We start from the raw sequence: 12828 nt of genomic DNA on the forward strand, positions 1-12828 counted from the left end.
TCAGACGCGTCGAGGGGTGAGCAGGAGAAGGGCAGCTGACCTCTCGCTCCAGTAAGCACCTGGCCAGGCCCTGCGGGTTGCCGGCCCACTGTGGATGGGAGGGTAGGGGTGGCTGTGGGGTGCAGCATTGCCTAGATGAGGACTTCAGGTCTCAGGGTCTCCCCACGTGTACATGGGGATGCCCAGCATGGTCTCAGACCCCTGGCCCACGAGAACGTGGATGGTGTAGCTCTGGCTTTACAGCATCAGGAGGGGACACACGGATGGACAGATGGCTGAGTGGCCCTCCTCCTTCTGCAGGCTAAATACCATGAGCGCCCGGGGGCGTCCCCACCACGGGATCTGGCTCTGGCTATGGCTCGGTGTCACCATGGGACTCTGCCAGGGACATGGTAAGGACGTGGGGTCGGGGGCTGCCTGGGGACTGTGGCCCCTGCCTGCCCCCAGCCACCCACCGAGGCCGTACCTGCCCAGGGCAGAGGCCCCGCAGCAGACGAGCGTTCCCCCCTGGCTCCCCACCATCCCCAGGAGCTGCTGTTCCCAGTGGAAGACGTAATCAATGAGTGAAGACCAGACGGCCCAGAGGCGTCTGTGCCCCTCTGCCCAAAGGGCCACTCTCAGTTTTCAGCTTGACCTTTGCTCTCGTGATGGCTCCCTTTGCTTAGGAGTGCTTCTGTGTTTTCTGGTTGTTTTTTTTTAAGGTATCAACACACTGTGCATTTAATTCTCTCATGTTACTGTTTCGTTTTGAACTATTCCACGGGTGCCTTTTTGATGTAAAGTTTTCAAACAGCACAAATCTGGAGGAAAAAGTAAAAAGCCCCTTCCCCAACCCCCTCCCCAGGGGAAAGCACTGCCCTGTGGGCTGCAGGCTGCTAGAGCCTTCCAGCTCAGCCGAGGCACGTCGAGTGAGCATGCAGTCCTGCCGAGCTGTCTCCCCGCACGGCGCCTGCCCGCGGCGGCTCACACATGCATTGTGTTCTGGGCCACACCTCTTGGTGGCTGCACACGTCCAGTGAGGATGCTTCGATCTAACCACTCCCCAGTGGACATTTAGGGCAGTTCCCTCTCGGGTGGCCTTCACTGCCCTGTCCTCGGTAGTACCCCAGCAGGGACGCTGCCCACGACACCAGCAGGCGTCTTTGCCGAGCTTCTCTCGTGATGGGCGTGGACTGGACCCATCCTGGGAAGGCAGATTCTGTGTCCTAGGGGGCGCTGTAGGCTCTGGTCACGCAGCCGGCTGGCTTCACCCACGGCCCGCAGGTCCTGGCTCCCACTGAGTCTCATGAGGGCAGGAGAAGGCGCCATCACAGTTTGAAGCTGCGCTTTGGGTTACTGCCGAGGTCTAACGCTGTCTGCATCTGACTCTGTTTCTGTTTGAAATGCGTTTTCTTGCCCGTCGCCGTGTGCAGAGAGGGAGGGGCGCATGGCACAGCCAGACCCAGCGTGGAGCCGCAGGTCTGCTGACCCCTCTCTTACTTTGCAGCATGTTTTCCTCGTTTTTATTTTGCACACAGGTTGACAACTGCCGCCTGGGCGGGTCCCTCGGTCCCTGGGGGTCTGACAGGGTCACCCCAAGGTGGGGCCAAGTCACTAAGTGATCCCACAGACAACTCGAGTTCAGGATTCAGCCCCTCACAGGGTCCCTTTCAGGCTCTGGGCAGACCCCACGGAGGAGGGCTGGATTGGGCGGGGCCCTAATATGCAGGCTACCCTTCCCCAAGGATGGTCCTGGGGAGGGAGTGCTCCTAGGGGTTGCCTCCCGCCAGCTGGCCGCCAGCTGTCTACCCACACCCCGCCAAGGCCCCCAACACGCGGACTCCCGAAGGCAGCCCGGGATGTCTCCCCGACTGTGTCAGAGGCGCCATGAGACAGAGAGCTCTTCATGAGCGGGAGCCGGGCCCCCTGCTCACAAGTGGCTTTTCAAAGCCCCCACCCCCAAGACATTGCTGCCTTTCAGCCCGACACTGCCAGGAGCAGCGGGCCCATCCGGAGTTCGAGCTCAGCTGCTTCCTACTCTGAAGCCGTCATTGTGTCTGCCCTGGGCGCCCGCAGCCCCTGCCCTTCTCCCTGTGCCCCAGCTCCCGGTGGGGTGGCCACAAGAAGCCCATCTCTGTCTTCATTTTCCAAAAATAGCCACCACCACCATGAAGCTCCCGGAAGTTTCCCCGGGAGGTCGAGCACTGCCCCTCCTCCTCCCAAGACGGCCACGGCACCCCACTCCAGGGCACCCCCACCTTCATGGAGCCATGTGAACCTGGCTGTGACCTAGGCAGCTGGGGGTCTGTAGTTGCAAGGGGCTTCTCTGGCTGACTGGGCGAGGACTCTGGGCCAGCTCCAGGCCCCATGTGGCCTGGCAGCTGCTGTGTTACCTCAGCACCCAAGGGTGCCAACCGGCGGTTACTGCCACCCAGGACACTGGCTTGATCCTTACTGGGCAGGGACAGGGCGGGGGGACACCACTAGGAGAGATGGGTGGGGGCCTCCCTGGGTGGGGCGGTCTCCCTCTCGCTGGAGCTACCAGGCGGCCCTGGCACCTCAGACCCTTAGGAGGGCTCAGTGCTCTTCCAGCCCCGGGCAGGGCCTTGTCTTCTCAAGTCCCCCCAGTGGGGCCAAGGCCTCCTCAGAACCCAGATGTGGCCACGCCCCCTCACACCGCTCAGGACGGGTTCCCTTGGCCCCACAGCTGGTCTTGGTGGTCCCTGGTGTCGGTCCTGAAAACCCCATTCTCTCTCTGCAGGGAGCAGCCGCCTGAGGCTGTCCGTGCTGCCCGAGGACCGGCTGCAGATGAAGTGGAGGGCATCAGAGGGGGGCGGCCTCGGCTACCTGGTGCAGGTGAAGCCCGTGGCAGGTAAGGGGCCTGCGCCTCCCCCTGCTGTGAGGGCTGGCAGTGACAGTGGTCAGCAGGGCAGTCCCAGTGCCAGCTCCTGCGTCTCAGCACCCATGTGTCCCTGTGATTCTGCTTTCCCTCCTGTCTGTCTGCCCTCACTAACTTGGGGATGGAGGCCTTCAAAATTCCCATCACTGCGTCCCCACGTCTGGCACATGCAGAAGGCACTCAGTCAGTGTCTTCTGAAGAAGCTGTGAGCCCCTCCTCACACTGAGAGCCCCTCAGGATCTGTGTGCCAGCGACCCCGCGGGCGGGCACCTGACTCTCAGGGCTAGCTCGCGGTTCACGGGAGGGGCCGGGCTGCCCGGGAAGGTTAGCACAGGCCCAGCAAAGAGCCTCCAGACGCGACAGCGGCTGCCAGCTCACAAGCCTGCAGAAAGCCCGCAATGGGGTGTGATCACAGCAACTGGCACACTGCGAGTGCAAACCTGGGTTCCCGTGAAAAGAGGTGTGTCCCGGCCCCTGAGGCCCCTCCAGTCTCCACCACTCTCTGCTCCCAGGACAACCCCACTTGGCACTTGGCTGCAGTTTTCTAATGTTTTAGTGAAGCCAAATTTATCTACCTTATTTTTCAAATATTTTATGTTTTTATTAATTTTCTTTGTCTGCTTATCCTAGTAGTTACTCAGAGGAATATTTTAAATCCCCATTACAGTTCCTTAGGTTTTTCTTTCTCTGGTGGTGTTGCCAGTCTTTGTTGCATGTGCTGCGGCTCTGTTGTGAGGTGCATGTGGATTTAGAGTTCTTGTGTCGTCCGGGTGGACTGAACCCTCTGATGAGACTCCCTCACACGCCTGAGGCCATCTGCTCGCGCTCTGCTTTGTGTGAGGTCAGCATTGTTCCGGCCCGTGGTGTTTGCACTGAACGTCTTTCCCATTCGCTGGCTCAGCCTTTCTCCAGCCTTTCATTGTAGATGCATCTTCCAAGGAGCACGTGATTGGTGTTGTTTTTATCCAATGTGACAGTCTTTGCCTTTTAATTGAAACATTTTTCCATTTACATTTAATGAAATTACTGATTATATTTGGGGTTAAGTCTGCCATCTTCCTGTTTTCTTTTTGTTACACTTGTTATAATTTTTTCTCTCCTTTGTTGTCTTCTTTGCAATTGAATTTTTATGGGAAAACTTAAACACATGGCAGGGAAGAGAGCAGAGCATAATGAAACCTTGGGTTCCCGTGATTTAGCTTCAGCAATTATCAACATATGGCCCATACTGCTTCTCTAATTGTTGAAAATTCGCTCTCTCCTTGTTCCCATAGACTGAATTAGCTTCGAGCAGATCTCGAGCATCACATAATTCGTCTGTAAATATTTTGGTGTGTGTCACTAGAAGGAGGACTCAGCAATAACCCCACTGCCGTGCCCCCAAATAGAAGTGCTCCAGGCCTTCCAGCTTGTCTGATGGGCGTCTTTTGCAGTTGGCCTCTTGCAGTTGGGATCCCAACATAGTCCACACACTGTATTTGGTTCTTATGGCTTAGGTAATGTTTAATCTAAAACAGTTTCTTCCCTCCTCCTTTTCCTTAACATTTTTATTTGTTGAAGAAAGAAGATGGCTTGTCCTGGGAACTTCTGACATTCTGCATTTTGCTGATGGCAGCTCCGTGGTGCCACTGAGATTGTTCCTCTCTCCTGAAATTGCCTGTAGATTGACGGTTAGGTCCCAGAGATTTAAGTTTGATTATATTTTGTTAAGAAGAATTATTTTTCAGTGGTTCTGTGTAATTCCTGTTGTACCACAACTAGAGGTACACAATGTCTAGTGTCTCATTTTTTGTGTGAAGTGAAGATTGATCAGTAGGTGTGAGATGACTGAGCGCTTTTTCTTATTCCCCGTCCCCAGTCTGCTTGGGAGTTGTGTGTGCCTTTACTGTTGCAGTGATCCCCCCAGAGACAACACGCACATTAACTTATGGCTCGTAACAGACATGACGGCTACATCAGCCCCTGGATAGTGCCAGGACCTGGAACATCACAGCTGCGATTGCCCCCTCTCATGCATGTCAATTCTGCATCTACGTCAAATCTCAAAGAGCATTTTCATCCTTGTAGTTGTATCCGTTCAATATTAATGTAGACCAACTCAAGTATCTACCCTTTCATTGTCCTTTATTCCTTGCGGAGCCTCCCAATCTGGGATTGCTTTTCTCCTGCCTGAATATAGTCTTTAGTGTTTCCTCTAGTATGGATCGCCAGTTGCAAATTCTGTTTTGGAGGGTTTTTTTTTTGTCTGAAAATGTCTTTATTCCACCTTCATTCTTAAAGGAGATTGTCGCTGGGATCGAATTTGGAGCTGGCGCTTTCTTTCAGCACTTTGAAGAATCTTTTTATTGTCTTTTGGTTTCTGGTTTTGGGTTTTTTTTTGAGAATTTAGTCTTCAGTCCAATTGTTGCTCCATTAGATGTAATGTCTCACTTTCTTTTTTTCCTGACTGCTTTTAAGATTTTTTTTCTGTTTGAGTTTTCAGCACATTTAAGCTGATGTTCTTAGGTGTGGATCTCTTTTTATCTTGCTTCACATTCATAAGACTTCTTGAATCTGTGTCTTAATCTCTTATAGTTTTGGAAACTTCTTCAGCCATATCTCTTCAAATATTTCCTGGACCCCATTTTCTCTCTCTTCTTTGTGGGACTCTGACGACACACGTGCACATCCTCTCAGTGTGGGTCATGGGTATGCCTCTTACTCTTTCTTCTGTATTTTAAATTTCTTTGTCTATTCTTAATTCTGTGTTTTTATTCTGACCTGTCTTCCACTATTTATCTCTTCATCTGTGTCTAAGAAGCTGTGAAGTCGTTCTTTGAATTCCTAACTCCAGTTTTTGTTTTCCATTCTAGAATTTCCATTTGGTTTTTCCATTCCAGCATTTCTTTTTTATTGTTTCTGATACCCAAATTCTTGGGCTTGTCTTTTAAATCCTCAAACTAGTTAGCATGGTTATTTTAAAGTCTCACAACTCCACTATCTGGGAAATCTGTGGGTCTCTTTCTCTTGTCTGTGCTTCCCTTAACTTTCGATCATGTTGTCTTGCTCCTTTGTACACCTGGCTACTTTGCATTGAGGGCCAGACATTGTGGAATCTTTCAGAAACAATCTGTGGCCTCGTAGAACATTGTTCTCCTTGAGACACAGTTGTGTTTGCTTCTGACAGATGTGAAACAGCAGTTTTGGGTCATCTTCATTCAGATTTAGAAGTTAAGATTATTTGACTTTGGACTTCAGTCCCTTCAAGGGCCCGTGTCTCCCCATTAATGCTTGCTCCTCGGTGTGGCTCTTCAGGGTCTCAACCCAAAGAACTGGGGGGGGAGGGAAGGTGCCAAGGACTCACTTCCTCAAAGGGCCTGGACGCCTCTTCTTGTCCCTCAAGCCCCCAAGCCCCTCAAGCCTGCTCGGCCTTCGGCCTCTCTTCCAGCCACCCTGTCTTAGTCCGTTTGGGCTGCTCTGACAAATTACTACAGGCCAAGAATCCCAGACAACATTTATTTCTCACAGTCCCGGAGGCTGAAAGTCTGAGGTCTGGGTGCCAGTGCGGTCAGGTTCCTGGTGAGAGCTCTCTTCCTGGTTCATAGCATCCCGTCTGCTCGCTGTGTCCTAACATGGTGAAGGGACAAGAGAGCTCTCTGGGGCCTCTTTATGGGGGCCCACCTCCATGCTGGGGGCTCCACCCTCAGGATCTAATCACCTCCTACAGGCCCCACCTCCTAATACATCACCGTGGGGGTTAGGATGTCGACAAGTGAATTTGGAAGGATGCACACATTCCGTTGGTAACACACTTCTAGCGTAAAGGCAGCACCAGTGGCTGGGCTGACTTCTTTGAGTTTTGGATTGTGGCCTTGCGATTCTTCACTGCCTTGTTAGCTCTTGGTTCAAGCAGATTCTTAAAAGTTTTCTATCCAGTTTTCCTAACACAGCAGGAGAGTTGTCTGATTTACGTAGCCCACCAGCCCAAGAGCGGAAGCCTGACTGCTGCCATTGCGTGTAGTCTCTGCGCTGGTGTGAGTGGATGGGTGGTCGCCCTGTAGAACCGGTGTTTGCCAGGATCTTCAGGCCACGAGCACAGGCAGCCTCAGTCAGTGCTTGTTGAGCTATTGCATTGAAGCTGCTGGCTTGTGATCTATTTAACACTTTGTCTTTAAAAAATTCTTAGCTTCTTTTAAAAATAATGAGCCCGTGAGAGTGTGCAGGGCATATGGGATTAGGACTTTGTTCTCGTGTGTGAAGCTCCAACTGCATGAAGCCAGCCCCCAGCACGCAGCGTGGGGGTGGAGGTGGGGGGACAGGAGAGGGTTCAGAAGAAAGAAATGGCAGGCCTTTGGGCAAATGTGAGCAAAGCCTATACTGACAAGTCAGGAGCCCCAAGTCCCCGAGGCCAGGTGACGTGGGTGGGCACCGAGCAGGGCAGTGTCGTGTGCATGTATGCACGTGTGTGTGTGGGCACACATGGATGTGACTCCCACCATCTGTTACTGTTAACACACATCTGTGCAGGTGGGCTCAGGAATCTCACAGGCCTGGTTTAAATCTTGGTTCCACCACTGAGTGGCTATGTGGCTTGGTCCCTGGGGCCTCAGTTTTCCCATCTACAAAGTCGGGTAACGGGTTTGCAAAGATCTCACATCTTGGTGCATGTGAAGCGCCTGGGTTGCTGCCAGGCACGCAGTGAATGCTCAGTAAAAGTTAGCCATAAATCACAATGGCAACAAAACGCCTGCCTAGTGACCCCGACGACTCCCCGCCCTGTCCCACCTCCCCAGTGCGGGGCGAGGTCCGGGTTTGGGAGCCACCTGCCACACATGATGGGCGACAGGTGGCTTCCTCTCCAGGTGCAGGAGCGAGGGTCTCTCCTCCATGCCCTTCTGCATCTGGACGAGAGAGTCGCCAAGTGCTTCCTGACGCCCAGCAGCGGTCTCTCCCGCTCTGTTCCTAGGCCAAGTCCTCTGAGAATACGGCCGTGTCCCCAGGTCCTCTGAGAATATGGCCATGTACCCTTTGGAATCTTCTATTTGTCTTTAATACTTGAAACCCAGCCCCCGAGCTAGGACTCACGGAGTCAGAGCTGGAGGCGTTACAGGCTCATCGGCATCATGCCGTCCAGCCCCGTGCACAGAGCGGGGGCCTGGTTCCTCCAGTCATCTTCCCTCTCCATCTTCACACCTGCGTGGTGTCTCCGAGGCTGCTGTCCTGGGCACCGGGGGGTTATGGGTAAGCCCCTCTGGAGAGGCTTGCTCAAGGACGTAGTATTTTGCTGCTGCAGAGATACCTTCTCTCTCAATTCATGACCCAGGAGCACAGGCCCTCCCAGCAGACCCCCAGGGAGGAGCAGAGACCCACTGCCTGCCCAGAGCAGAGGAGGAGGGGAGGGGAAGAGGAGGAACCTGGAGGGTTTGACCTCTCCCCGACACACAGGCATGCCTGCATGCACACAAGCACATGCGGTACCCAGGAGGGCACACAGCACATACATACACACATGCATACCCACACCCGCCCACCTTGGCGGCCTCGACAGCTCTCCCCACCCCCACGCCAGGGGACCCAGAGCAGGAGGTGATGCTGAACACCAAGACCCCCAAGGCCACCGTGGGCGGCCTGAGCCCCTCCAAGGGGTACAGCGTGCAGATCTTCGAGCTCACTGGCTCAGGAAACGTCCTGCTGGCTCGGAGGGAGTTTGTGAGTAAGTCCACCACCCCACTTGGGATTCCAGCCTCTGGGGTGAGTGTTCATGGAACGGCGGGGGGAGCTGAGCGCTGTCGGGAGCTGGGCTGGGAGTCCCAGGCCTGGGTTCGAGTCCCAGCTCCCCATGCAGCTGCCTGGGAGACCAGCTTACAGCTCCTGACACCCCCGCCTGCCTCGCGGGGGCCGGGACCCACGGAGCCTGGGGTGCGCCATTGTGGCGAGGGTTCTGTGCGCAGGCCCCCGAAGCCTCTGCTACCACCCTGGGTGGTGGGGTCCTGACAGCCCCTCGGGTCTCTCTGCAGTCACAGATTTGAAGAGTAACTCCGTGGGCAGGAGCAGCTGGAGGCCACTGGGTGCAGCCCTGGAGCCCACCCCTTCCCGTATGGGGAGCCTAGACCCTGAGCCCCAAGTCGCCTTGGTCCCAAGCCAAGACCCACCCACTCTTGGTGGGTCAAAGTGGGGTGAGGGTGAGTCTCGGGGAGGAGGGAGTAATCTTCAGCATCTCACGTGTTCTCCCCATGTGGCCGGGAAGTTCTTCCTCACATCTGACCTCACACTCTCTAGCTTCACCTGAAGCTCACCTGCCACCCTCCTGGGCTCACTCTAACCCCTGAGAGCAGGTCACCCGCTGGGGGTGTACTTGGGGCTCCAGTGCCCAGCGCCCCCCAGCCTGTGCAGGTGAGAGGTGACAGAGCTGTGACCTCCCCCAGGAGTGCCTGGCGAGGGGCAGCGGTCACTGACAGATGCTGGGGGGAAGGCGCCCACTCAGCCCACCCCAGGCCTGGAGAAACAGAGCCGAGCCAGGGCCTCCGCTGGAGGGAGAGAGGAGCCAGGTAAAACCACCAGGGCACCACCTCTGCTGGCCTGTGGGGTGGGGCCGCTGTGTGACCCGGGGCAGCGCAGACACACCTGGCATTTTCTGCCGGGCCCTGAGGCCCTGTGGGCAGGGCTGTGCCTCCCCTGTCTGTTGGACCTGGATGTCCCTGACTTTATCTCCCAAATCAGATTTGGAATGGAAGGAGGTGTCTCCCTTCTCATACAGGCACAGCCCCTCTCACGTGGGGTCTTGGGTCTGGGTCTCCAGTGGGCTTGAGGTCCACCAGGATGGTCTCCCCACCACACAAGGTCTTTAGGGCCTGGCTGTGCCTCCCGCATTGGGCGGGGGTCTCACCTCACTTACCCTGCCCAGGAGCCTCCACGCGGGGTCTGGCCCTGGCTCTGGGGCTCCGCCTGGAAGTGCTGTCTTGCAAAATTCTCAGGGAGCCCAAGATCGGGGGGTCTGGCTTTGTCTCTAAAGAGATCCTGGGTGCTCAGGACCCCCCACCTCCGACGGTGAAGCCTCAGCCCAGAGCTGGCCCCACAGACAGCGCCCAGCCCTGCCTGGAGCTGTCCACAGTGCTGACCCCTCACCCACCCCAGCTGCTGCCCTCTGAGCATGGGTGTCGACTGGGCAGGGAAGGTGGACCCTGCATAGCAGCCCCCTGTATGGACACCACGCAGTGAGCAGCCCTGCCAAGGCTGCTGGAGCACATGGTGTCTCATTGACCCTCTCTGGGGGGCTCGGAAGGGCTGAGACGATGGACCAAGGTTCATGTGGGGTTTTCTAAGTGATGGGACCCACGCTGCACTGGAGGCCAGAGGCCCACGGCCCCTCCCCCTCCCCCAGCCCCAGGGAAGGGGATCCTGGGGGCTGGAGCCCAGCCCAGAGCGGCTCGGGGTCCTAGAGCAGCGATGGGCATCACCCAGCACCTCACCTCATCCCCGCCTGCCCAGCCGGCCCCCAGTTCCGCTGCACGCCCCCTACACCTGTGGACATGATCTTCCTGGTGGATGGGTCCTGGAGTATTGGCTACGGTCACTTCCAGCAGGTCAAAGACTTCCTGGCCAGTGTCATCGAGCCCTTTGAAATAGGGCCGGATAAAGTCCAAGTAGGTGGGTACCGGGCCCCAGGCCTGGCCAGACCCCTCCTGAGGAGCTGGAAGTGGGGTGGATACTGGGCAGCCTCCTCGGGAGAGCAGGGAGGTGCTCTCTAGCCCACTGGCCCACTGTCCAGCCTGGGCAGGAGGGGAGGGGCCCCACCGCACTGGAGGATCAGCCGGCTCCTGGGGCCAGTTCTGGTGGCTCCTCTGGGTGGGAAGTTGGGGCTCAGCCAGCAGGCGCCCTCTCCGGTGACCCTAGGCCAGGCTGTGTGCAGAGCAGGAAGCTGGGTGTCTTGCCCAGCTCAGCACTCCAGCAGGCTGTGTGCACCCCTCCCTGCAAGGCTTGACTCAGTACAGTGGAGACCCCCAGACAGAGTGGGACCTGAACGCCTTTGGCACTAAGGAGGAGGTGCTGGCAGCCATCCGCGGTCTCCGCTACAGAGGGGGAAACACGTTCACAGGTCTGCCTGGGCCCCGTGACCCCACCCTTGGGGGTCTACTCAGGTCTGTCCTGATGCCCCTCACCCCGTCCTATGGGTCACCCTCCCAGAGTTGCAGTGTGTAAACCAGGCCCAAGGGCTGGCGAACGGCAAGCCTGACTCACGCCTCTGTAGAGGGCATGTCAGCCCTGTTTGTCTTTGGAAAAAACACAGTGTCTGTCAGGCCAACTTGCTGAGAGTGATGGCTCCTCAATCATAGAAGCTTCTGGGAGGGGCCCACCAGTGGGCTTGGGCATGGCCTTAGTGGAAGCCTCCCCCTCGGGGTCCACCCCACGGGCAGGCCCCTCCCTGTTCCCTCGATGCTCCCAGTGCTGCTGCCAGCTGGTGGAGGGGCAGGGTGTGGGGCACCCCCCTGGAGCTTGGGGTGCCTTTGAGGGAAGGAGAGCTGGTGTCCCTGCTCTCCCAGCACTACCAGCCCAAGGGGGCCAGGACTGCATGGAGGGCAGAGTGCTGGGGTGGATGGCTGGTGGAGCCGTCTCTGGCGGGGAGGACTCAGGAGGGGCGTGGGGGCCTCCTGCACTTCTTTCTCGCTGCATCCAAGGCCTGGCCCTGACCCACGTGCTGGAGCAGAACCTGAAACCCACAGCGGGTCCCCGTCCAGAGGCAGCCACGGTGGTGATCCTGGTGACAGACGGCAAGTCCCAGGACGATGCCCGCACTGCTGGCCACGTCCTCAAGGAGCTGGGAGTCGACGTCTTTGCCGTGGGTGAGCAGCCCCCGGGCTCTCCCTGGAGTTCTTGCAGCGGGGTGGGCCCCTGGCTGCAGGTGGGAGTCTGCACCCCGGCTTCACCTGGGCTGGAGGTCTCGTGGCCCCTCTGAGCCTCCGCCGCGCGTCTGCGAAGGGGGAGGATGAGTCTCGGCTCGGAGAGGAGCTCCGCGTCTGTGGGCGGGGCTGCTCCCTCCCTGGCCAGTCGGCCAGTTTGCAGCACAGTCTGTGGACGTCTCCCCGCCCCGCACCCCTCCGTGTGGCACCCGCTGCCCCACGGCCCAGCCCGCCTTGGGCCTTCCTCTGCTCGCTGCTCTGGCCAGTTATTAACTCTGTCCCTTGAGAAGGAAACCTTAGATTTGGGGGCGGATTCCTGGGAGCAGAAACCCTCCTTGGTGCCCCAAATCCTCTGGCACATGCCCCACCCCAGCCCCCGGGTGTGCAGTAGCTCAGCAGAGTGTGCTCAGGACCCCAAAGAAAGCACACTGGGCTCCCTCCTGGCCACAAATGCCACGAGACCCAGGCAGGCGCAGCACAGCCTGCGAGGGGCCGTCCGGGCTTCAGCACCCCCTCGCATTCGCCCCCGGGCTGCCGCCTGTCACTGGGACCCGCCGGGTGACCCCATCCTGGGGCCTGTGGGGTCTTGGGTACGTGGCTTGGGAAGGGACCCCCCCAACACGCTGAGTGACTCAGGCAAGGGGCCCAGTGGTCCCGTTTGTAAGATGGGCCCAGTGCTGAATGGGCACGTCCTCACCCTCCGAACCCCGTGGGCAGGCGTGAAGAATGCTGATGAGGAGGAGCTGCGGCTCCTGGCGTCCCAACCGCTGGACATCACTGTCCACAGTGTGCAGGACTTCCCCCAGCTCGGCACGCTGGCCGGCCTGCTCAGCCGCCTCATCTGCCAGAAGGTCCAGGGCAGGAGCCCGCGCGGGGGCCCAGGTGAGCAGTGGGTGGTGATGCGAGGGCAGGATCGCCCACAGCAGCCACTTTGAGCAGAGGAACAGGGCCCCGTGGCTCCTGTAAGGAATGCCCTGAGCCCCCTCTCGCCCCAGTTCTCATGGCTCTGAGGGGTCTGCACCCCCACCTGGGGAAACACTGTCCCTCCTGGAAGTGGCTGCCATGGGCAGCAGG

At 57.6% G+C, this 12828-nt stretch overlaps 1 protein-coding gene across 1 annotated transcript in view; it reads left to right on the plus strand.

The window, feature by feature from the left end:
- Positions 1–136: 136 nt before the first annotated feature.
- Positions 137–12828, plus strand: part of COL20A1 (collagen type XX alpha 1 chain) — a 32165-nt gene continuing 19473 nt past the window's right edge. Inside the window, exons 1-9 of the mRNA XM_070247260.1 lie at positions 137–552; positions 1975–2087; positions 2741–2851; positions 8427–8570; positions 8875–9018; positions 10346–10504; positions 10833–10952; positions 11533–11697; positions 12472–12636. Coding sequence (XP_070103361.1) covers positions 272–552; positions 1975–2087; positions 2741–2851; positions 8427–8570; positions 8875–9018; positions 10346–10504; positions 10833–10952; positions 11533–11697; positions 12472–12636 — 1402 coding nt within the window. The 5' untranslated portion in view covers positions 137–271. The remainder of the gene's footprint in view (positions 553–1974; positions 2088–2740; positions 2852–8426; positions 8571–8874; positions 9019–10345; positions 10505–10832; positions 10953–11532; positions 11698–12471; positions 12637–12828) is intronic.

Source organism: Equus caballus, chromosome 22 (genome assembly GCF_041296265.1).
Source record: "Equus caballus isolate H_3958 breed thoroughbred chromosome 22, TB-T2T, whole genome shotgun sequence".
Classification (NCBI taxonomy): domain Eukaryota; kingdom Metazoa; phylum Chordata; class Mammalia; order Perissodactyla; family Equidae; genus Equus; species Equus caballus.